Source organism: Rutidosis leptorrhynchoides, chromosome 3 (genome assembly GCF_046630445.1).
Source record: "Rutidosis leptorrhynchoides isolate AG116_Rl617_1_P2 chromosome 3, CSIRO_AGI_Rlap_v1, whole genome shotgun sequence".
Lineage (NCBI taxonomy): Eukaryota > Viridiplantae > Streptophyta > Magnoliopsida > Asterales > Asteraceae > Rutidosis > Rutidosis leptorrhynchoides.
In genome coordinates, this window is record NC_092335.1 from 189,092,454 (window position 1) to 189,120,044 (window position 27,591).

At 31.2% G+C, this 27,591-nt stretch overlaps 1 protein-coding gene across 1 annotated transcript; it reads left to right on the forward strand.

Moving 5' to 3' along the window:
* The first annotated feature begins 20,195 nt into the window (after nt 1–20,195).
* Nucleotides 20,196–27,408, forward strand: LOC139900703 (uncharacterized). Its single transcript, XM_071883461.1, has 2 exons — nt 20,196–21,016; nt 27,375–27,408. Exons 1-2 carry the CDS (start codon nt 20,196–20,198, stop codon nt 27,406–27,408), a joined length of 855 nt encoding a protein of 284 aa, XP_071739562.1.
* Nucleotides 27,409–27,591: the final 183 nt, after the last annotated feature.

Consider the following 27,591-nt stretch of genomic DNA (forward strand, 5'->3'; position numbering starts at 1 on the left):
TTGGGTGGTTTTTCGGGGTTTTTTCGTGCAGAATTCGCAGTATGTTTTTGGTTTGGGTTGGGGACTGATCTGTTCTACGGGTATATTTTTTTTCTGATTTTTAGACCCTCCGCGAGTCGCGGTGAAATACTCTTCAAACTCCGCGACTCGCGGAGTTTGCTTTTTTTTTTTTTTTTTTTTTTTTATAATCATTAACTTATTAAAACAATTAAGTAATTAATTTTAAAATTTTGTTTCCCTTGTTATTTAGGACGAGGTCGTTTCGGATCGATGTCCTAGTCCGTCCTTCGACAAAATTTTAAAATTTGTCTTTTTGTAGCGATTGTTTTAAAAGCTAAGATTTTTGGGTTTTTTCAATGTTTTTGGCATACTCTAATTCAATAAGATTAAAAATAATGATAATAAAAGTTCTCGTCCCTCCCTCGGGTAAAGCAATTTCGGTTCAAAGACCTAGTCTTCAACTTACGACGAATTTTAAAAATCATATTCTTAACTTAATGAGATAAAGTAAGTTTTTGTTTTTAAATTCACACAACTTAAATATGAAATTCAAAATTAATATTAAAAATTCACACCAAACTTAAAATTTGAAATGCATAAAATTAAAAATTAATATTTTAAAAATTAAAAATTCACACCAAACTTAATTTAAAAATTTATAAATTCATACTAAACTTATATTAATTTTTCAAATATTTACAATTTTAAATATATTAATTTTACAAAGTTTACAATATTAATTTAAGATTTAAATATTAATTTTAAAAACATGGTAAAAAAAAAAAATCTTTTTGTCTTTTTATCCCACTTTAATCAATCAAATATTATCAAAAATATGCGCCCCTCTTTTCGGTAAAGTAATTTCGGTTCCAAGACCTAATTTAACTCATGACGAATTTTTGAAATATTTTGGGTTGATTGTTTAAAGATATTTATACCTTAAGAATAAACGTTAAATTTCGCAGTGATGTAATAAATTTTTGAATGATATCAATAATTTCGGTCGCCAAACCTAATTTTATTCAATACCAATTTAATACTTTTTAGCGAACAAATTAGCGTTTATTATCAAAAGGTTAAAAATAAAAATAAAAATAAAAACTGTACAGACATACCTGTGGAATAGATTTCTTAGTTATATGATCTATCCCATTCATAAGATAGTCGGTTTAATTGGTTTTCCATGGCTATATAGGCGTAACCTCGAGCATTCAGTGTCTTTTCTTCTAAACATATGAACGGTCCGTCTCTGCATAAAGTAACAAATTCGGTATTTGAATAGGTTTGATTATTTGAACATTTACCTCCATGTGACCATTTTCCGCATTTGTGACATCGTTCTAGGTGTCGTGCTCTTCTTTTCGCTGCGGATTTTGATTTTCCTTTACCAAATTGTAACTTATTATCTTCGCATCTGGATTCTTTTCTAACTCCGTCCATTCTTTCTCTGATTACTGATACTATTTCACTCGGGAGTATGTCATTATTACGTTTAGTGATCAAAGCGTGTAGCATTAGACCATGGTTTAGTTCACAGGCAGTCTTCATTTCGTAAAAACCTAAAAAAAAATAAAAATTCAGAATGGGGGGAGAAGACTAGTTCTTTAGGGTCTGCTAGGGAAAGACCATTCGGGTTCCATTTTCGAGATCTACACGAAAACAGACAATCTAACTCTAACAGAAATACATATTATCCTTTAAAGACTTGATTCTCCCCACACTTAGTTAGCTGTGGTGTCGAAATTGTGATTAACCTCGTTGTCTACTTCCATCGGACCATGTATGTAATGTTTAACTCTGTGACCATTAACTTTAAATTCAATCCCATTTGAATTTATTAATTCTATCGTTCCGTATGGGAAAACTCTTTTGACTATGAATGGTCCAGACCATCTTGATTTCAATTTTCCAGGAAATAGCTTGAATCGTGAATTGAAAAGAAGAACTCTGTCTCCTTCTTTAAATTCTTTTGAACTTCTGATTCTTTTATCATGCCATTTCTTCGTTCTTTCTTTATAGATTAACGAATTTTCGTATGCTTCATGTCTTAATTCTTCTAATTCGTTTAGTTGACTTAATCGTAGACGTCCGGCTTCATGTAAATCAAGATTACATGTTTTCAAAGCCCAAAATGCTTTGTGTTCAATTTCTACTGGAAGATGACATGCTTTTCCATAAACAAGTCTAAAAGGTGTGGTTCCAATTGGGGTTTTGTAGGCTGTTCTAAAAGCCCAGAGTGCATCCTCCAATTTAATGGACCATTCCTTCGGATTTGATCCTACGGTTTTCTCTAGAATACGTTTTAAAGCTCGGTTGGTATTTTCAACTTGTCCACTTGTTTGTGGATGATATGCGGTGGAGATTTTATGAGTTACTCCATATCTTTTAAGAACTTTCTCAAGTTGATTATTACAGAAATGAGTACCCCGATCACTTATTAAAGCTTTCGGTGTTCCAAACCTTGCAAAAAGACGTTTTAAAAAGTTGACTACAACTCGTGCATCGTTAGTTGGGAGAGCTTGTGCTTCCGCCCATTTAGATACATAATCAATGGCTACGAGTATATATAGATTATTATGAGATTTTGGAAATGGACCCATAAAGTCAATACCCCAAATGTCAAATACTTCACATACTTGGATGACATTTTGTGGCATTTCATCACGTTGACTTATTTTTCCGGTCCTTTGACATGCATCACAAGATTTGCAAGGAAGGTGTGCGTCTTTGTAAATTGTAGGCCAATAGAATCCAGCTTCATAAACTTTTCTTGCTGTTAGTTGAGGCCCATAATGCCCTCCTGTTGGTCCTGTGTGACAATGGTTTAAAATTTTACTAGCTTCATCTCCAAATACACATCGGCGTATTATTCCATCGGGACAACTTTTAAATAGATGTGGATCTTCCCAAAAATAGTGTTTTATATCACTGAAGAATTTCTTTCGTCTTTGGTACGATAATCCTTTTTCAAGGAATCCACAAACTAAGTAGTTTGCATAGTCTGCAAACCATGGGATTTCTTTATAATCTATCTTCAATAGATATTCATCAGGAAAGTTGTCTTGGATTGCCGATTCATTTAGAACTTCTAATTCGGGATTTTCAAGACGAGAAAGATTATCAGCGGCGAGATTTTCTGCTCCTCTTTTATCTCGGATTTCAATATCAAACTCTTGTAAGAGTAAGATCCAACGGATTAATCTTGGTTTAGCATCTTGTTTTGAAAATAGGTGTCTAAGAGCAGAATGGTCGGTATAGACCACCGTTTTTGCTAGAACGAGATATGATCGAAATTTGTCAAAAGCAAAGACAATAGCAAGGAGTTCTTTTTCAGTAGTTGTATAGTTTGTTTGTGCTCCTTGTAACGTCTTACTAGCATAATATATAGGTTGAAATCGTTTTTCAATCCTTTGTCCTAAAACGGCTCCCATTGCAAAATCACTTGCATCGCACATTAGTTCAAATGGTAGATTCCAATTTGGTGTTATCATGATCGGTGCATTAGTGAGTTTCTCTTTAAGAATATTAAAAGATTTGATACACTCATCTGAAAAGATGAATGGCGCATCCTTTTCTAGGAGTTTATTCATAGGAGTGGCAATTTTAGAAAAATCTTTTATGAAACGTCGGTAAAAACCGGCATGCCCTAGAAAACTCCTAACTCCTCTAACATTGGTGGGATGTGGAAGTTTAGCAATTACATCTACTTTAGCTCTATCCACTTCAATTCCTTCTTTTGAAATTTTATGTCCAAGAACGATGCCTTCTTTAACCATGAAATGGCATTTCTCCCAATTAAGTACTAGATTTGATTTTTCGCATCTAATTAGCATTCGTTCCAGATTAACTAGACATGATTTAAATGTATCACCGAAGACTGAAAAGTCATCCATGAATACTTCCATGCATTCTTCTATCATGTCGTGAAAAATCGCCATCATACACCTTTGAAAGGTTGCAGGGGCGTTACAAAGTCCAAATGGCATGCGTTTGTAAGCAAAAGTACCATAAGGGCACGTAAATGTGGTTTTCTCTTGGTCTTCGGGTGCTATTGGAATTTGAAAATATCCGGAAAATCCATCTAGAAAACAATAGTAACTATTTCCGGCTAATCTTTCCAACATTTGATCTATGAAAGGTAAGGGAAAGTGATCTTTTCTGGTGGCGTCATTTAATTTTCTATAATCAATACATACACGCCATCCTGTTACAGTCCTAGTAGGAATAAGCTCATTTTTCTCATTTGTAATGACAGTCATGCCACCCTTCTTAGGCACGCATTGAACTGGGCTTACCCATGGACTATCAGAAATTGGATATATCAAACCTGCATCTAGCAGTTTAATAATCTCTTTCTTAACTACATCTTGCATATTAGGATTTAGTCTTCGTTGGCGTTGCACATACGTTTTATGACCTTCTTCCATAAGGATTTTATGTGTGTAATACGAAGGACTTATTCCTTTAATATCATGAATCTTCCATGCAATGGCTGGTTTATGAGCTTTCAACACAGAAATGAGTTGTGATTTCTCATTTTCAGTAAGAGAAGACGATATTATTACAGGTAATTCAGATTCACCATGTAAATAAGCGTATTCCAAATGGTTTGGAAGTGGCTTTAACTCTAATTTCGGAGGTTCTTCTATCGATGATTTATATCGATATCTGTCTTCTTCTTTTAGCATTTGAATTTCTTCTGTTGTTGGTTCATATCCATTAGCTATAAGTGTAGCTAACATTTCAGCTTCATCAATTGGTTCATTACCTTCTCCTAAAGAACATTCTCCTGTTCCTTGTAATTCTGGAAATTCTTCTAATAATTCTGCATGTGCATCTATAGTTTGAATATAATAACATGTATCATCTGCAGATTGTGGTTGTTGCATTGCTCTATCAACTGAAAAGGTAACACTCTCATCCTCTATACTTAGGGTCAATTTCTTACCGAACACGTCTATCATTGCTTTAGCCGTGTTTAAGAATGGTCTTCCTAATATGAGAGGAACTTGAGAATCTTCTTCCATGTCCAAAACAACAAAATCTACTGGAAATACTAAAGTACCAACTTTAACTAGCATGTTCTCCATTATCCCTCTAGGATATTTTATTGATCTATCGGCTAGTTGTATGCTTATTCTTGTTGGTTTCAATTCTCCAAGGTCTAGTTTAGCGTATAGTGAATAAGGCATTAAATTTATACTAGCACCTAAGTCTGCCAATGCTTCTATTGAACTAAGACTACCCAGAAAACATGGAATTGTGAAACTTCCTGGATCAGATAATTTTTCTGGTATCTTATTCAACAGCACTGCTGAACAATTAGCATTCATAGTAACAGCCGAGAGTTCTTCCATTTTCTTTCTATTTGAGATTAGATCTTTCAAGAATTTAGCATATCTTGGCATTCCTGAAATCACATCAATGAAAGGAAGATTTACATTTATCTGTTTAAACATATCCAAGAATTTGGATTGCTCGGCTTCAAGTTTTTCTTTCTTCATTTTACTCGGGTAAGGAAGTGGTGGTTGGTATGGTTTAACATAAGGTTTATCCTTAACTGTGTTATTTTCATTAACCTTTTCAACTACCGGTTCTTTTTCCTTATCTTGATCAGGTTGTGGTTCTTGTGGAGTAGGAATAGTTTCATCAGAAGTTACAGGTATTTCAGGTGGTTTAAGTGTTGTACCACTTCTTGTGGTAATAGCTTTAGCTGTTTCATTCCTGGGGTTAGCATTTGTATCACTAGGTAGACTTTCCGGTTTTCTTTCACCTATTAACCTTGCTAGGTTACTTACTTCTTGTTCCAGATTTTGAATAGAAGCTTGTTGATTTCTAAATGCTTGAGCATTTTGTTCATTAGTTTGTTTTTGAGATGTGAAAAACTGCGTTTGAGTTTCAACTAGCTTCGTCATCATATCTTCTAAATTCGGCTTTTTATCATCGGTTTGTTGTGGTGGTTTGTTTTGAAAATTCGGTCTTTGCTGATTGTAAGTATTATTGGATACTTGTTGATTGCTAGGACCTTGTTGGTTGTTGTATGGAATATTTCGGTTATAATTCTGGTTTTGATTGTAAATCGGTCTTGGCGGTTGATAATTATTCTGATAATTATTTCCAGGCCTCTGGTTTATGTATGAAATATTCTCTCTTTGTTCCATTGTTAATTCAATACTGAGACAATCTTTTGTCAAATGTGGTCCTCCACACTGCTCACAACTAATTCGTATTGAGTGAATATCCTTAGTCATCTTTTCCATTCGTCTCTCCACAGCATCTATCTTTGCGGAAATGGAATCTAAGTCATGGCTAGAATCGGCTGTAGCTGCTTTAGATGATCTAATGATATCTTTTTCTTGGTGCCACTCATGTGAGTGGGAAGCAGTATTATCAATAATTTTGTAAGCATCAGTTTCGGTTTTCTTCATAATAGAACCACCAGCTGCTATATCTATGTCTTTCCTTGTAGTGATGTCGCATCCTTGGTAGAATATTTGTACTATTTGACAGGTGTCTAAACCATGTTGCGGACATCCTCTTAACAACTTTCCATATCTTGTCCACGCCTCATATAGAGTTTCATTTGGTTTCTGTGTGAACGTAACAATTTCTGCTTGAAGTCTTACGGCTTTAGATGCAGGAAAGAATTGTTTAAGAAATTTGTCAACTAAAACATCCCATGTATCAATCGCCCCTTCAGGTAACGATTCCAACCAATCTTTGGCTTCTCCCTTTAAAGTCCAGGGAAATAACATGAGATATATCTGTTCATCCTCTACTTCTCGAATTTTAAATAGTGTGCAGATCCTATTAAAGGTACGAAGATGTTCATTTGGATCTTCCTTCGGCGCACCACTAAATTGGCATTGATTAGTCACCATGTGTAGAATTTGTCCTTTGATTTCATAATCTGGCGCATTAATGTCTGGATGAGTAATTGCGTGACCTTGGCCAGTGCGTTTAGCTCTCATTCGGTCTTCCATACTTAAAGGTTCCAGATTCTCCATAATTGAATTTGTTGAATCGGTATCACTAGACGATTCTGATTTAATGGTTCGTTCCTCAACAATCTCTATTTGAATGATTGGTGGCTCCGGAGGAAAGTTTAATGGTTCAGGATCTACGAACCGTTCCTGAATATTTTCCGGATTCTCAATTGTGAGGTTGGGTTCAAAAAATGGATTATCGGAAATTTGAACTGAAGTACTTGGTTGACTGGATGACGATTCTAAAGAAAAATCAACGGCGGTTATATTTGCTAAATGTCTTGATCTAGTTACAGGTGGTGAACGTACAAAAGGTGATGAACGTCTTGCTCGGTGCATTCACTGAATATCCTATTAGTTTTTAAAAAGGAAAGAAAAATTATAATAAGTTATCCAATTAATAGACTTTTCTGATTTTGCCCACGTTTCGAATAGCCAAAAGATGCAGCAGAGGGGCAGGATTCGTTTGGTCTCAATATAATTGAGGACTGTTTGGCTCCAATAACCCGGTCCACGTACAAATCCAACTATTACTACGAACCAGAAAATTTTGATGTCTATCAATTTAACCACTCAAAATAAATTTTCGTAATTTTAAGAAATTTAGATAAGAAGTAGAAAAAATTCTAAGTCCTAAAAACTAGAATGGCGAGAAATAAGAGAGAAAAAGAGTTCGTCGCAAAAGGTAGAAAAAGAAAAAAAATGGTTGAAAAATAAAAGGTGACGGAAAAATAAAAGAAACTTATAAAAATTTAAAAATACTTAACTAACCTAATCTTATTACTACAACTAACTTAAAATTATAATCGCAAATTGAAATTACTAATTGGAATGATAATTGATACATAGTAAAAAGTGTCTAAAAATATTAAAGCTTACAAGAAAAACTAAATCCCAAATGGAAATAACTTAAAAAGAAACTAAAACTTAAAAAGGCGTCGCAAAATTCTAAAGCACCTAAATCTTAGTCTAAAGAAAAAGCACTTAAGGAATTCTACGGCAAAGCCTAAAAATCTAGGAGTAAAAATAACTATAGCAAAAACTAAGTTTAAAATTAAATATGAGAGAAAAATACAAATATTATGCTGCAACGATTAAAAAGGGACAAAATATAAAAATATACAAAAAGTTGTAAAAAGTACAATTTTTATAAAAATATTATTTTTATATTATTTATTTTATAAAACTACTAATTTTACAATTTAATTAAACTTATTTAAACTAAAATATATAAATTAAATAAAAAGTAAAAGTAATTATAATAATAATAATTAGTTAGGGTTTAATAATAATTAATTAATAATTACCGTAATAAATGCTGAATTAGGGCTTCTGTCCGTGTGTCAGGTACCCTCCGCGAGTTGCGGTAATTTATAAAGAAAACCCCGCGAGTCGCGGGGTTCAGAATTTCAGATCTGGAGCAGTTTGAAATTTTACGCGTTTTTCTTTATTTAATTTTTTTATTTTATTTTCTGTTTTTAAATTTTTTTTTTTTCTGTTTATAAAAAAAAATAATATGTGTATAAATAAAACTTATATTTAAAACTTAAATAAAAATAGAATCACTTTATAATTTTATAAATAAAAATCTTAAAACTAGATTTATATATATTTTTTTTTATATATTTTTTTTATGTTTTTAAATAAAAACAAAATACTTAAATAAAACTTATGTTTTTATAAACTAAAAATAAAGAAACTTTATAAAACTTAAATATTTAACAAAATCTTAAAAATACTTATATTTTTGTTTTTCTTTTTATATTTTTGAATAATTAAAACGTATTTTTACAAAAGCGACTTTTAATAGAAGTAAACTAAATTTTTTTTTATTAGCGTTGCGCTTCCGGCGTTTAGAAAGTTCCCCGGCAGCGGCGCCAAAAATACTTGATGTCAAAGCAGAGGGGTATAAAATACTATTAATTTTTACAAGGAAATACTATTAAATACGATACAATTTTACACAAGATATTTATTTATTTATAGAATGGATATACTTAAACCTTGCTACAACACTTATAGGCAGTGTACCTAATCGTACAGTAGTGTAGTTTTTAGTAAGTCCGGTTCGTTCCATAGGGAAATCTTTAAACAAAGTTCAACGCTATATTAGTTTACTTTTATTAAAAATACAAATATATATATAAGTAATATTATTATTATAAAGGGGGGTTTTTACCGTTTAATGACCGGTTTGTCGATTTTAAAACTTTAGTCGCAGTTAAAACCTAATGTAAAATATTAAATAAATAAAAGGCCTAATTTAAAGCGTAAAGTAAATAACGATAATGAAATTGCGAATAATAAAAATGCGATAAAATAAACTTGCGATAATTAAAAAGTACGATAATTAAAAGTGCGATTAAATAACAATAAATAAAAATGCGATAATTAGAAGTGCAATTAAATATAAAGTAAAGGAAATTAAATATGAAATAAAAGAGTTATGCTTATTTAAACTTCCGTAATCATGATGTTTGACGTGTTGATTTTAGTTTTATGCCCATGGGTTAATTGTCCTTTGTCCTGGATTATTTAATCTGTCCGTCTGGTTTTTGTCCATAACAGTCCATCAGTCATAAATATAAAGTGCGAGTGTCCTCATCAAATTATTCTTATACCCGAAGTTAAATATTCCAACTAATTGGGGATTCGAATTGTAACAAGGTTTTAATACTTTGTTTAGTGAATACACCAGGTTATCGACTGTGTGTAAACCAAGGTTTTACTACTTTGTTAACAATTACACCAATTACCCTTGAATGTAATTTCACCCCTGTTTTAATTATTCTAGTGGCTATTAATCCATTCCCGTGTCTGGTTAAATGAACGATTATTCGTACATATAAATACCCCGCCCATCGTGTCCGATCGAGTGTATATGGTAATTTATAGGGACGCCCAATTGTAAATCTTTATATTAACATTAACAAACTTTCATTTAGTTAAACAAATATAAAGCCCATTAATAGCCCATAGTCTAATTTCCACAAGTGTCGTTCTTTTGTCCAAACCCCAATTATGGTACAAAGCCCAATTACCCAATTTTAGTAATTAGCCCAACATCATGATTACTTCGTTTTAAATAAGCATAATAATAACTTAGCTACGAGACATTAATGTAAAAAGGTTGAACATAACTTACAATGATTTAAAAATAGCGTAGCGTTACACGGACAGAATTTCGACTTACACCTTTACAATATTCGCTAACATACCCTTATTATTAGAATTATAATTAAAATTAAAATTAAAATTAAAATATAAATATAAATATATACGATATAGATAGAGAGATGGATATATTTTGTGGTTTTTTCGATCAGAATTCGTTTGCTTTTATAGGAAGTTTCTGAAATTGGGGCTCCGCGACTCGCGGTAAAATCCTCTTCAAACTCCGCGAGTCGCGGAGAATGAATTTACAGCTCAGTCCTTGGAGTCTTTCTCTGCCGACGGTTTTTTTATTTATAAATATAATATATATATAATTAATATAATTAATTATATATTATATTATATTTATATACATAGTTAACTTGTAATTTTTAGTCCGTTGCGTCGAGCGTTAAGAGTTGACACTGGTCCCGGTTCCGGATTTTCGAACGTCCTTGCGTACAATTTTATATTTTGTACTTTGCGTTTTGAATCTTGTAATCTTGTAATTTCGAGACGTTTCTTATCAATAATTGGAACCTTTTTGATTGTCTTTTGTACTTTTGAGCTTTTTGGTCGTTTGCGTCTTCAATTCGTCGAATCTGTCTTTTGTCTTCACCTTTTATTATTTAAACGAATATCACTTGTAAATAGAACAATTGCAACTAAAAGCTTGTCTTTCTTGAGGAATAATGCTATGAAATATATGTTCGTTTTTAGCATTATCAAGGTGCATTTCATCAACTTCATTTTCTATCGCGATTAATGGGACTTTATATGGGTACTTCAAAGGTAAGCGTGGGCTTCGGCAAGGTGATCCAATGTCGCCGTATTTATTTACTCTTGTTATGGAAGTTGTGACAACCCGTAAATTTCCAGCAAAATTTAAACAAAAATCTTTATATGATTTCATTTAACCTCGACTAATTCCAACGATTCACGAACAATTATTTGTAAATAATTACGCATTAATTTGATATATTAATATTATTATTATTATTAATATCCTTTTTAAACAAGATATCAATAATTAATATCTTTATTATCAGTATTGTTATTATGAATAAAAAAATAAATTGATAAATATTCTTGGAAAAGTAGTAAATCAATTTGTTTATTTTAAAAAAATATATATAAAAAAAAATCCTTAAAATAAATGATTTTTTTAATAAAATAAATAAATAAATTAGTTTTTAATTAAAAATTATAATGGAAAACTACTTTTATTATTTTATTTTGTGCATTATCCCATGACCTAACATTTAATACTTTTGAATTTTAAAATCCCATTAAAAATTAAAATATTTCTTTTTCTTTTAATTATTTTATTATTTTTACCTAATTTTTTCAAGTATAAATACCCCTCATTTCTCATTCAAACTCACACCAAAATTTCTCTCATTCTCTCTTTGAAGAATTACTACTACTAAGTATTCTTTTCTTACTTTTTATTTTTTACTTTTTACTTTTTACTTTTTACTTTTTACTATTTACTTCGGTTTATTATTTTTTTACCGAAACATGTAAATAATGTTATAAATTATATGCAATTAAAATTAAAATAAATAACATGTTATAATTAGTAATATATATGTTACTAAAAATTATAAAAGTGTTTTTATGAATTAATATATAAGAGTTATAATTAAAATCGAATTAATGAATATATATGTATATACGCACCTAACGTGAAGGTAATAATTAAAGATAGCGTACAAATACTACAAACATCACCGCTACTTGTGGCCTAGGGTGATCCTTGTTACCATTATGGGACGCTTGTGGATCTCGAATGCCAAGACTTAGATTCTGGTCAAGAGATCCTGGGCCGCTCGATAACAATAGATCATTCGAGTGACTTGCATATTAGCGACGAAGTTTGGGCGAGATTGTACAACATCTTTGTTAAGAATTATAACCCGAACATTCTTAAACTAGAAGCTTACTATAAGTGGAAGTTTTTCATAAATAGTAGGTTTCCAAAAATAGAAACTTTTGAGAAATAGGAAATTTTCTCGAAAACCGTCACTGTCAATATAGTTGCTATATTAATAAACATACTTTATGTCAAGTTAGACATTAACTAATCAAACGTTATACCTCAAGGTTGATATCCAGATCACTTACTTGCTTTACTTTCCTTCTTGCGTGGAATACTTCAACTGCTATTTAATGTGAGTTTTCATATGCTCCCTTTTACTCTTTACATTTTTGGGCTGAGAATACATGCGTTACTTTTATAACTATTTTTATGAAATGAATACAAATACTAAAACTGATTTTTCGTGAGTTCATCTGCTCCCTTTTTATATATTTTTGGGCTGAGAATACATGCGCAACTTTTATAACTGTTTTACACGTATCAACTATTAAACTGTGATATGTTGGGCTATGACCAGCAAGTCCCCAACCGACAAGTATAAACGATAACTTGTACGGGGAAAACTTGAAAGTCTAGTCTAAATATCAGTACCAACTATTAAACTGTGATATGTTGGGCTATGACCAGCAAGTCCCAAACCGACAAGTATAAACGATAACTTGTACGGGGTAAACTTGAAAGTCTAGTCTAAATATCAGTACCAACTGTTAAACTATGCTATACCCGGCTATGTCCGACTAAGTCCCTACAGTGATATTTTTAATTGCTGCGGCATTCTTAATTATTGGGGATAGGCCTATCGGGAGTAACGTCCCCGATACATTTGATTAAGTCTTTGTATTACTTGATAATGAAATTAAAACGACAAGGACAGAACAACTTGTCACGGGGCAAACAACATTTAGTCTAAATATCACGCACTGGCATAACTTTTTGATCCTGCGGGAGATCAACTTTTGGATCTTGCGAGATCTACTTTACAAACTAAATCTTGTGGTCTAACACTATTACTGAAATCATTATTTATGACAAACCTATGAACTCACTCAACCTCGTGTTGACTTTTTAAGCATGTTTATTCTCAGGTACTTAAGTATTGCTTCCGCTGTATATCTGCTGCTTTTATGATGATTGCTTGCTATACTTGGAGTCTTCATTACATATCATATCAATTAAAGACATTTAATGTTCTAAATACAATGTAATCTATTTATCTTCCGCTGCAAAACTCAATAAAACGTCTCATATAGAGTCGTTCTCGTTTATACAACTGTGATTTGATATATTAAGTCACGTTATTCTTCCAGGCCCTATCTGGAGGATGTGACAGATTGGTATCAGAGCAGGTTGTTATAGAGAACCAGGATTGCATTTTATGTGTGCCTTATATAATTACGTACCTTAGCAATGTAGGACTACAAATTTCCTTGACCGTAGTGCCTTTACTTGTTGCCTTTAACTGTTAAATGCTTCACTATACTTTAGAAACTTTACTTATCTTAGAATGCCGAGCCAACCTAAGAACTCTGCTCACTTCCCTAAGTATTATCCAATTACGCCACCGCATTTAAATGCGACACCATGATTTCTGAAATTCTTGACATTCCTATGTCATCTATCATGGTTTTGTGTATTACATATGTATTACATGAAATATTATCCATGATTTTTGAAACTCCTATAATTGTTACTATTCATACTCAAATGTATATAACTCCCTGTTATATCACGTACCTATATGCCTTATACCTTTATGCATCGTTGGGTTATCACAGTATACGAATTGAAAGTCTTTAATCGAAAGATTATTAGATTACATACTTATCATTTTATAATCTCGACACATCATACTGCCATTATTGGAGTATAGACAAATCATATCTTATCATATCTATCCCAATAGACCTTGTCTACCACTTTTCCTAAATTTCCTCCGTAAATTACGAAAATCTTTTTGCTATAAATACGTATTCAAGGAGATGAATATATCATTCAGTATTCAATACCCATTTCATATCAAACCCTATTCCAAACACATAATATGAATTTCTCGAACTCCTCGAGCTCCAACGGCAGCGTAACCGGAATAAACGAACCAATCAGCCATCATCTATTCTAGATGAATTGGGGATGGGTTAGTAGCCGACTCAATCAATGGAGGCAAGAAGAAGGTGATCCCTTTCACCAACCGAATTCACCTCTTAGTGAAGAACCTGAAGCACTTACCGACGAACCAGTTCGGAACACCATTTTCTCTCTTCTTTCCAGGGTATCCCGCCACGAATATATAATATCTAAGATTTTAGATCTTATTCACCCCCTTGTTCCAATCGCCAATCATCCCGTAATAATAGAAGAAGTCAACGAGCTTCACGCTCGAGTGGTGGCTCTGGAGAATATGGTGCGAATTCTACAAGCATCAGCATAACCAGCACCACCAGTACCAGCAATACCGCCAACATCACCAACACCGCAAGCACTGAAGGCACCAGTATCAACAAAAGCAACACCAGTACCATCGGCACCATCATCATCACCACCAATAGCATCAGCTTTACCAACAACAACATCCGCATCCCACGCCTCAACATCACACTCGGTACCTCGGATATCAACATCATACGCCCCAAAGATACCAAGGAATATTAGCAATAATGAGTTAAGATGTATTGACTCATTCTTCGTGAAGAATTATATATATATATATATATATATATATATATATATATATGATTTGGAACAATAATAAATCTTGTCGTACTAAGCTATTACGTGTGAATCTTAACTAGTAAGTACTACTTGGTTAATTCATATCACTAATATGCTATGATGTACACCCTTCGTTAATGACTTAATAATTGTTAATCACCGCTTCAGCACAATAAACTCCATTTCATAATAAATCAAGTGTAACGATGAATGTATTGATTCATAACTTCATTAGCGAAATATTTCACGACAATTATGAAATCTCTAAGGTTTTGGAGATTATTCATTCTCGTTTCAACCGTAAATCAAATGAGTTTAATATTATATTAACTCATTAAATCCATGATTACATCTGAAGGAAAATATATATGTACGTATATTTTCATAAAAACTGTAATTAAAACTCTTTTGTACAAACTGTTAATTGTGAAAATATTTTAACGGGTAGGTAATACCCGAGAAATATTTATATCTCACATTAATATGTTACATTGTACATTCTTCAAAATTCTTGAAAACACCTTAGAACTATAACCAACGATTCAGATTCGTTAACCCTAATAATGCTGATGAAGCAGCAAAGGCCGTAGATGGTCTTAATGACCAGAAGCTTGATAATAAAGAATTGTGCGTTGGAAAAGCTCAAAAGAAAATATGGTATTGAAAGACGGATTGAGCAAAACATGAAGGAAGCTGTGGACAAATCTCAAGGACTAAACCTGTATTCAAAGAATCTAGATGAATCAGTATCTGCTGAAATCATTAGCAATTACCCTGCTCCTTACTTATCTTAAATCCTTACAAAAGAACTTTCCTCATTATCATTTGATCTTAGAAAATTCTAAGATATCATCGTATCTTTCGTCATAAATATCCTCGATGTTTCTGAAGATATCTTCATAACTATTCTTGTCCGCAATAAATTATCTCTTTGCGATATCTTTGTTACATAATAAAGGAAACTGTTTTAGTTTCTATATTATGTAAAATTCAAGTTTAAATTATAAATGTTTTGAAAAAGTGTTGGGAATTGAAGCATGAGTTAGTATAATATAATGACGTCAGGCCAACGTGATTATATTACAGTAAGTCATGCTAAATTTTTAATGGAAGATGATGATTCATAGATTTATTAATCATCATTTGCCATGTTACACGACTCTTACATTCTACTTAATCTCTGAACATATCAAGAACATATATTCTTAATAGTTCTATCCTCAGTAATTCTTGTAATATAACAAATCAAATCATGATATTACGTTCCTTCCTGCTTAGAACATTATGTTCATTCGAAACTTCATACCTACAAATTCTGGACCATTACTCGCTTTACTTAGAGTCGAGAGGAGAATAAAAAGGCAAAGAGCTTCGACAAATAAGGGAAAATATAAAGCCCGATAACAATACCGAAATTACAAACCGTGTATATCAATGCGTATAGCAATATAAAGACACAGGAGAACTAAAAACACGATAAATCCTAGAGCATAATAGAAGTAAACACACTCCTCTGGTGGGAGTTGGAAAAGATGGAAGATTGTGGCGATAACCAATATAAGGTCAAGAACAAGAACTGGATTGAGCATATTAAGAAATCTTTTGGAAGTATGAATTGAGGAAGAAAGTATAGAAGTGGTGAAGATAATGAAATGGAAGAAGCTAATTTATAGCGAAATTCTAGACACAGCAATTGAGACAATTCACCGCATTTAATTAAAGAAAATCCTAATTTTCTTAATTACCGGAGAATTAAATCTTATAAAGATTATGAAGATTTCTTTAAATCCCTTGAATTCCGGAAATCAACTTTAGCCATATCAAAAGTTAAGGTGAACATTTAATTTCCTCATTTCACTCTTTTGTGATAGTTTCATTTATACTCTTTCTATAATCGAATCGTTTTATCCATATTATTTAATATCGATAAAACTCTATTTTTTAACTCATATTCATCATTCTTGTTGTAAAGAATGACGATCTCTATCAAATTTCATGATTATGATTTTCATGAACTCCTCTCTATTTTGTCTACCCTAATATTGTGGCATAAACGCTCAAGGTTTAAATAAGCTCACTATTATTCATCAAACATTTCATGTATATTGAAATGCTTGTATAACGTCATCATCTCTTTCTGAGGAAAACCTAATCAATGACACTCTTGTTAAATCCTTTAGATAACCTCCGCATTAATAATAAAATGCACTTCGTAGAATTTATGGATCGTAAGATTTAAACGCTAGAAACAAAACAATATCCTATTAGTTGGAATTCACGAAAGGCTCCGAGCATACCTGGGAAAGTGAAGACCAAATAAAACAAAAATATCCTCACCTATTTACAAACAACGCCGACTGATGGCAACAACTAAATTTCGGGACGAAATTTCTATTAACAGGGGGATACTGTGACAACCCGTAAATTTCCAGCAAAATTTAAACAAAAATCTTTATATGATTTCATTTAACCTCGACTAATTCCAAAGATTCATGAACAATTATTTGTAAATAATTACGCATTAATTTGATATATTAATATTATTATTATTAATATCCTTTTTAAACAAGATATCAATAATTAATATCTTTATTATCAGTATTGTTATTATAAATAAAAAAATAAATTGACAAATATTCTTGGAAAAGTAGTAAATCAATTTGTTTATTTTAAAAAAATATATATAAAAAAAATCCTTAAAATAAATGATTTTTTTAATAAAATAAATAAATAAATAAATAAATTACTTTTTAATTAAAAATTATAATGGAAAACTACTTTTATTATTTTATTTTGTGCATTATCCCATGACCTAACATTTAATACTTTTGAATTTTAAAATCCCATTAAAAATTAAAATATTTCGTTTTCTTTTAATTATTTTATTCTTTTTACCTAATTTTTTCAAGTATAAATACCCCTCATTTCTCATTCAAACTCACACCAAAATTTCTCTCATTCTCTTTTTGAAGAATTACTACTACTAAGTATTCTTTTCTTACTTTTTACTTTTTACTTTTTACTTCGGTTTATTATTTTTTTACCGAAACATGTAAATAATGTTATAAATTATATGCAATTAAAATTAAAATAAATAACATGTTATAATTAGTAATATATATATGTTACTAAAAATTATAAAAGTGTTTTTATGAATTAATATATAGGAGTTATAATTAAAATCGAATTAATGAATATATATGTATATACGCACCTAACGTGAAGGTAATAATTAAAGATAGCGTACAAAGACTACAAACATCACCGCTACTTGTGGCCTAGGGTGATCCTTGTTACCATTATGGGACGCTTGTGGATCTCGAATGCCAAGACTTAGATTCTGGTCAAGAGATCCTGGGCCGCTCGGTAACAATAGATCATTCGAGTGACTTGCATGTTAGCGACGAAGTTTGGGCGAGATTGTACAACATCTTTGTTAAGAATTATAACTCGAACATTCTTAAACTAGAAGCTTACTATAAGTGGAAGTTTTTCATAAATAGTAGGTTTCCAAAAATAGAAACTTTTGAGAAGTAGGAAATTTTCTCGAAAACCGTCACTGTCAATATAGTTGCTATATTAATAAACATACTTTATGTCAAGTTAGACATTAACTAATCAAACGTTATACCTCAAGGTTGATATCCAGATCACTTACTTGCTTTACTTTTCTTCTTGCGTGGAATACTTCAACTGCTATTTAATGTGAGTTTTCATATGCTCCCTTTTACTCTTTACATTTTTGGGCTGAGAATACATGCGTTACTTTTATAACTGTTTTTATGAAATGAATACAAATAGTAAAACTGATTTTTCGTGAGTTCATCTGCTCCCTTTTTATATATTTTTGGGCTGAGAATACATGCGCAACTTTTATAACTGTTTTACACGTATCAACTATTAATCTGTGATATGTTGGGCTATGACCAGCAAGTCCCCAACCGACAAGTATAAACGATAACTTGTACGGGGAAAACTTGAAAGTCTAGTCTAAATATCAGTACCAACTATTAAACTGTGATATGTTGGGCTATGACCAGCAAGTCCCCAACCGACAAGTATAAACGATAACTTGTACGGGGTAAACTTGAAAGTCTAGTCTAAATATCAGTACCAACTGTTAAACTATGCTATACCCGGCTATGTCCGACTAAGTCCCTACAGTGATATTTTTAATTGCTGCGGCATTCTTAATTATTGGGGACAGGCCTATCGGGAGTAACGTCCCCGATACATTTGACTAAGTCTTTGTATTACTTGATAATGAAATTAAAACGACAAGGACAGAACAACTTGTCACGGGGCAAACAACGTTTAGTCTAAATATCACGCACTGGCATAACTTTTTGATCCTGCGGGAGATCAACTTTTGGATCTTGCGAGATCTACTTTACAAACTAAATCTTGTGGTCTAACACTATTACTGAAATCATTATTTATGACAAACCTATGAACTCACTCAACCTCGTGTTAACTTTTTAAGCATGTTTATTCTTAGGTACTTAAGTATTGCTTCCGCTGTATATCTGCTACTTTGATGATGATTGCTTGCTATACTTGGAGTCTTCATTACATATCATATCAATTAAAGACATTTAATGTTCTAAATACAATGTAATCTATTTATCTTCCGCTGCAAAACTCAATAAAACGTCTCATATAGAGTCGTTCTCGTTTATACAACTGTGATTTGATATATTAAGTCACGTTATTCTTCCAGGCCCTATCTGGAGGATGTGACAGAAGTTCTTTCTCTTATGCTCCAAAGGAATGCTCAACAAGTAGATGGATTTAGATTCCATCCCAGGTGCGATAACTTAAATCTTATTAATGTATGTTTTGCCGATGACTTGTTCTTGTTTTTGCATGCGGATATTACGTCTGTTAAGGTGATCTTTGATGCACTTGATGAATTCAAAGAGTGCTCTGGTCTCACGCCTAGTATTCTAAAGAGTACGGGATTCTTTGCTAATGTATCGTCTAATGTGAAGAATCAGATTCTCGACTTAATGCCTTTTGAAGAGGGAACTTTACCGGTGCGATATTTAGGGGTTCCACTTATCTCTTCTCGTCTTCTAAGTAGTGATTGCAAGCCTCTAATTGAGATGGTGAAGAACCGTATTCAGGATTGGAAAAATAAGTTCTTATCTTTTACAGGTAGAGTTCAATTAATCTCATCCGTTCTGGTGTCTATGCAAATATATTGGTATTAGGTATTTATTGTTCCGGATAATGTTATAAAAGATATTGAGAAGATGATGAGGGGTTTTCTTTGGTGCCAAGGAGATATGAAAAGAGGTAAGGCGAAAGTCAAATGGGATGATGTTTGTCGTCCTAAAAATGAAGGTGGTCTTGGTATAAAAAGGCTTAAAGGGTGTAATGTGGCATTGATGGCGTCTCATGTTTAGCGTATATTGTCAAATAAACAATCCTTATGGGTTAGATGGATTCACTCCTACCGTATTATGGATCAAAATTTTTGGGAAGTTGCAATCGCTCCGGACGCAAGTTGGAGTTGGAGAAAGATATTACAAATTCGTGATATAATAGGTAATCATTTTATACACGTGATCCAGAATGGGAGAAATACATCGGCATGGACTGATATATGGGCGAGTCATTCTCGTCTAAAAGATATGTTGTCGCGAAGGGAGATCGTTCGGGCAGGATTTAGTGGTAGAGAAAAGGTATGTGACTTGTACCAAAATGGGTCATGGGTTTGGCTTAGTGCATGGGTTGAAGTTATTCCATCTCTTGCTACTGTTTCTCACCCAAATCCTCAAGCTGGTAATGATGTGGTTAAGTGGAGAATGATTGATGGTAAGGTTGCAGAATTTTCTGTTAATGTAGTTTGGCACACCATTCGTCCGCATGCCGACCAAGTGTTATGGGTTAATCTTGTTTGGTTTTCTCAATGCGTTCCGAGACATGCTTTTATGGTTTGGTTACTTATGGGGGAGAGATTGAAGACTCAAGATAAACTCAAAATATGGGAAAGAAAGTTTAATTCAAATAGTTCTATCACTTGCTCGTTATGTAAACAACAAGAGGACTCTCATACTCACCTTTTTTTCTCGTGCTCATATTCAGCGAGGATATGCAGGAAAGGAGCTCAGATTGTGGGCATGCCTAATTGGGGGTTGGATTGGAAAGCAATTACAGATGTTCTTATCCCATTGGCTTCAAGAAACTTGGCTAGAATCATTGTCACAAAAATTGTATTCGGAGCGATGGTATATTATATTTGGCAAGAGAGAAATTCAAGGCTCTTTGGTAAAGCTCCAAGGTCAGTTGATCAATTATGGCAAATCATTTTTTCGACGGTAAGGATGAAGATTTTATCTCTAAGATTCAAGGAGTCGCACCAGGTCCGTGTGTTAAAGGACAAATGGAAAGTTCCGTGAAGTCTATGTGTTTTTTAGTTTGATTCTAGACTGTAACATGTAGTCTAGTTTGGTTGTGTTGTGGGTTGGTAGATACGCTAGTAACACTGAATTTTGTTTGTATCAATTTTTTATTATTTTTTTAATAATATTCACCGGGATAGCCCTTTACCAAAAAAAAACATAAATGTAGCCTTATAAGAAAACGTAACGGAAACTAACCACTACGTGAATACATAAGTTGTCAAGGTAGGTAGCTTAATGCTTGATGGACCATATTCTTAAGTAGCTAAGTTTATTTTATTTTATAATATCAACATTTGACAAACAAATAACAATCACTCAATTAGATTAACAATTTATATGATGTCATATAACTTTTTAGTTAAAAGTTAACCGAAAGACTCTTTTTGGAATAAGAAAAAAATAATAATCAAGGTGATAGTCAAAGTCAAACAACTTTATGTAACCAAATTCAAAAGGTGCCTCAGATTACACTAGCTAATTTTTGTAAGAGCATTAGACTACATAATTAGTAATTTACACACAAAAAACTGGACATCAAATGCGTCACAAAACGACCAAAAACCAGAAAAAAAACAATCAGAAACCATGCTAAGAATTATACAACCTCGACTACGACTTTATATGCGATTGTCACAACTGACAAATGAAAGTTCACAACATGACTTTTATCACCAAACAATCCAATTCCACCAAAGATTGCACACTGCCGTTTAAGACCATTTGTATCAGGACGGACTCAGAAACGCCACCCAATGCCGATGTGGAGCTCAATAAACCCCAGAAACGACCGTAGCAGCGCGTCACTTTCCGGCGTTTCTGGTGCTCCCGTTCGATTCCAACGGCTGAAGAAACACGCGTTCGTGCCATGTGTCACAAACCAAATTTGTCCGAATTTCTATGACCATTGGATTTAAAAAAAAATTATAATAATTATTTACCTATTTATATATCTTTTTTTTTTTGAAAGGCAAGAATTAAAAAAAAAAAAGAATTAACAACTACAAAAAAAATAAGGGGGAAAACCCTCCGCGCAAGAAACAAAACACAACGAACAAACAAAAAACCGGAGGATGCTAAGATCGCATCCGACGACAATGCTCGACGTCTCACATAAGGAATTTTTTCGGATTAGCTAACCAATCAAGCCAATCGATCTTCAAACTTTTGTTTCTCTTCGCAATCCATTCAAAACTTTTAACTTGAATTTCGCTAAGCGCAACCGGCGGATTCCAACATGTTAATGTATGTAGGCTTCTTTAATCGGCCAACAGTTAACTTGGTGGTTAAGTTAGGGTTTGGCCAACCCTAATTTAAATGGGCCGGTTTAGGGTTTACATAGATTAGGGTTATGCTTAATCCTTGTCTATAAATACTCCCTCATATGTACTTGTAATGTATCACCTCCAGAATTAATAATATACTCTCTAGTTCCAAAGTGGATGTAGGTTTCACATCGAAACTGAACCACTATAATTCTCGTGTCGATTGTTCTTTATTTTGTCTGTGTTTATTATCTCGGTTATTGTGTGCTTGTGATTGCTCTGATCAAGTGCAGGTTATAGCATAACAACTCGTATCTAGAGCTCAGGTTCTAACCCTAGCTGATTACAGACAACAAGATCAAGTCTGTTGCTGTTGTTATAGATCGGATTAGATATACCGCTGCTGTTGCTGCTGTTTTTTTTGGAACAGATCTGCTGCGGTTTTCAATCAAAGGTGCAGTCGTCACCCTTCTCTTATTGTTTACAGCTGCTGTAAATTGCAGGATCAACCCTAGCTGTGATGACCCGGGAATTTCCGACCAAATTTAAACTTTGATCTTTATATGTTTCCGACACGATAAGCAAAGTCTGTAATGTTGAGTCTCGAAAAGTTTGCAATCTATATTTATGTAATCAATTACCCTTTTGACTATGCTCGACGATTCACGAACAAAGGTGTGTAAATAAATATGTAAATAAATAAATATATACATACATATATATACATACATATATATATATATATATATATATATATATATATATATATATATATATATATGTGTGTGTGTGTGTGTGTGTGTGTGTGTGTGTGTGTGTGTGTGTGTGTGTGTGTATATATTGATTCGTATTAATATAATACCACTTAATCATTTGATTTAAAACATGTAAGGTAAGTTACAAAATAAATAAGATATTATTAAAGTAAATAAATATACATATAAATTAAGTACACAATTAATATTATATGTATGTTGTAATATATCTAATATATATAAATTTAAAATATTCAAATGTGTTATAATAGGTATTACATAATTAATGAAATATAATTATATTAAATTTAATTATGAGTTAAACTATAGTTATTATACTACTTTCATTACTAATACAAGAATAAATATTTAATATTAATATCAGTGGTATTATCATTATTATGTATAATACATAAATACGAAATCGAGACAATCGATTTGTTATATAATTACTATTAATAGTAGTGTCAGTAGTATTGTTGATATCATTAATCATATCGTAATTGGAAGTAAGACTACAATTTTAGTTATTATTAATGACTATGTATTGTTATTATTATTCTTATCAAAATTATTATTATTAATATCATTATTGTTATAAGATTTTTATTATCATTATTACCTATATCAATATTTAAATCTATTAAAATTTTCATTAGTATTATATTATCATGTTATTATTATTTATTCTTATCAATAATATTATTATTATTAATATAATTATTATATATTAATTATTAATAGTGTAATATATATATTTATTTTATAAAAATTTAAGAATCAGTTATATATATACAGGTGTATATAAAAATTACATATATATATATATATACATAATCCTAATATATATTTAATTACCTTTAGTGATATATATTAATGATTATATATATATATATATATATATATATATATATATATATATATATATATATATATATATATATATATATATATATATATATATATAGATAAATGTGTATATATATATAGATAAATGTGTATAATTGCTTAAGGGAATCACAATCAGTTTCAAGTCTTAATCATACAGTGTTTGCTTTCTGTTTCTGTTTTTAAATCTGTACTAGACGATCTCCATTTCAGTAGCATCCAAAATCTGTTTGCAATCAACATCACTTTTGTTTTTTTTATATTTGATTATGTATTGGGAATTTAAACTTGTCGACCCAATTGTTACATAAATCAAAAGCATTCAGTGGAATTGGATGGGAACCAACCTCACGGTATCATTTATCAATTACACAATACAATTAACAGCTTTTAATTATTAAATTTAGGCAGAAAAATACCAAGAACACGTCGCTACCTCTGTTCCTCTTACTTTTCACCATAATCCTTTTTCAAACGAGTTTTAAAAATGTAACAATGAGGTTTTGTTAGGAATTATGAACTAAAACTATCTGCAAAGTCTCATGACTCAATTCTTTATATCGATTACAAATTTTCGAGTCAAAGTTATGAATTTTAAAAGTCAACGGTTGTTCTTCAGAAATATTCGAAGTGTCTATTTCAATTGGAGTTAAATTGATAATTTTTATGGTGTCTAGGAATTATTTGAAATCTTTTTCGTGTATAAATCTTTAACTGAAACGTTCTCGAATTCTTGATTTTTTTTTCTTTCTTTGTTCCAACAGCGATAGTCTGCAGAAGCAGATTTATGTTTTATTTTTTTAATATTTGTTAATCCAGTAAACAATAAATTGTAATCGTTTCTAAATTTAATATAACATCTTAAAGTAAATCGATACGTGCTGGAGTTGATTCTTAAACTCAATTAGTCGAATGGGTTGTAAATGGAGAAGAAGAAGAAGAGGTAAACAGGAACAGGTTATATTTAATTAGATCGTGATATTTAACAGAAAATGGGCACAACCCAACTGGTTTAGTGAAGTGATGAATATTCAAGGGGTCGGGGGTTCGAGTCCCTGCTGGAGCAGTTTCTTTTCTTAAGTCCTTTTTCATTGAAAGGTAGTTTAATTTTTTTTTTCAAATCCTCTTATTATTAGTATTGTTATTATTATTGTTATTAATTATTAATATTATTATTACCTAAGTATTATTATTATTAGTATTATTATTAATATTAGGATTAACAATATAAGTATTATTAAGTATCCATTATTATTATTATTATTATTATTATTATTATTATTATTATTATTATTATTATTATTATTATTATTATTATTATTATTATTATTATTATTATTATTATTATTATCCTTATTATTGCTAATACTAATTATTATTATTATTATTATTATTATTATTATTATTATTATGTATTTATTATCACAAGTAAATTGTTATTATTATTAACATTAATACATGTTATATCATTAGTATTATTAAGTTAGTTATATTTATTAACTATATTACTACCATCATTTAGTAATATCATCACTAATATTATTATTTATAGTAATATTTGTGTTATTTTTTACTAGTAATAATATTGGGATTTTGAAAATACTAAACAGGTTAATTTATGATAAAAAGTGTTATGATAAAAATTAGGAGATTGATTTTAATTATATGAACACATGTAAATTATGATTATGAATATAATGTAATATTAAAAGAAACTATAGTCATTAGTTTATAAATTAAACATGTAAGTTATGATTATTATAACTATGGATATACAAGTTTAATAATATTGTTAAGATTAAAAATATAGAAATTTTTTGATATAAATATTATTATAAAGATTATTAAGATCTTATTTAAAGTATGTTTTAAAAGAATTATTATAATAGATATTATCATAGTACTTTAATACAATTTAATATTATTATCATTACTAATATCATTATTAACATTATTATTATCACTCTATCATTATTATAAAGTATCAATATTATTACTAATATTAGTATTATCATAATTATTAATTACGAACAAGTAATCCCCATATAAAAATATATTTAACTTAAATCTATCAACAATTATATATATATATATATATATATATATATATATATATATATATATATATATATATATATATATATATATATATATATATATATATATATATATATATATATATATATATATATATATTTAATCGATTACGATTATATGTATTAATGAATATACAAATGATATAGGTTCGTGAATCTGAGGCCAACCCTATACTTATTCAATGTCGTTCTATGTATTTTTACTACAAAATACATTAGGTGAGTTCATTTGAATCCCTTTTACTCTTTACCTTTTTGGGACTGAGAATGCATGCAAATGCTTTATTAACTGTTTTACAATAATTATATGCGTGAGTTTCATTTGCCTTTTTACCCTTTATATTTTTGGGCTGAGAATACATGCGCAATTTTTATAAATGTTTTACGAAATAGACGCAAGTAATCGAAACTACATTATATGGTTGAATTATCGAAATCGAATATGCCCCTTTTTATTAAGTCTGGTAATCTAAGAATTAGGAAACAGACACCCTAATTGACGCGAACTCTAAAGATAGATCTATCGGGCCCAACAAGCCCCATCCAAAGTACCGGATGCTTTAGTACTTCGAATTTATATCATGTCCGATGGAGGATCCCGGAATGATGGGGATATTCTTATATGCATATTATGAATGTCGGTTACCAGGTGTTCAATCCATATGAATGATATTTTATCTCTATGCATGGGACGTATATTTATGAGAAATAAAAATCTTGTGGTCTATTAAAATGATGGAAATGAAATGATTACTATAAACTAATGAACTCACCAACCTTTTGGTTGACACTTGAAAGCATGTTTATTCTCAGGTTTGAACGAAACCTTCCACTGTGCATTAGCTCATTTTAAGGATATTAATTGGAGTCATTCATGACATATTTCAAAAGATGTTGCATTCGAATCATTGAAGTTCATTAGAGATTATTAAGTAAATGACGGATTAGGTCATTTATAGTTGAATATTATGAAATGGTATGCATACCTGTCAAGTTTCGATGTAATGAAAGTTTGTCTTTTAAAAACGAATGCAATGTTTGTAAAATGTATCATTTAGAGGTCAAGTACCTCGCGATGTAATCAACTATTATGAATCATTTATAATCAATTTGGACTTCGTCCGGATGGATTAGGACGGGGCATTTCAGTAGCCGCCACCAAACACGTGCTGTTGCTGCTTGTACAATTAAAATTTCATATCAGGCTGTTGCTGTTGTGCTGTTACATATCAGGTTCACCACAGCTACTGCTATTCCTCAGATCTAAGCTAGTTCAATGGCTGGAGAAGGGAGGATTAAAATTGATAAGTTTGATGGGCAAGATTTTGGGTGGTGGAAGATGCAGGTTAAAGATTTGCTATGTCAGAGAGATCTGATAGATGCTTTAAGTGAGAATAAAATAGAAAAATTGAAAGACGACGAATGGAAGATGCTTGACAGGAAAGCCCTA

Coding starts and splice junctions, on each gene's coding strand:
- LOC139900703 (XM_071883461.1), top strand. CDS start 20,196: ATGGATCAAAATTTTTGGGAAGTTGCAATCGCTCCGGACGCAAGTTGG. Junction 21,017..27,374: donor CTCTTTGGTAAAGCTCCAAG/GTCAGTTGATCA, acceptor GTTACATATCAG/GTTCACCACAGCTACTGCTA.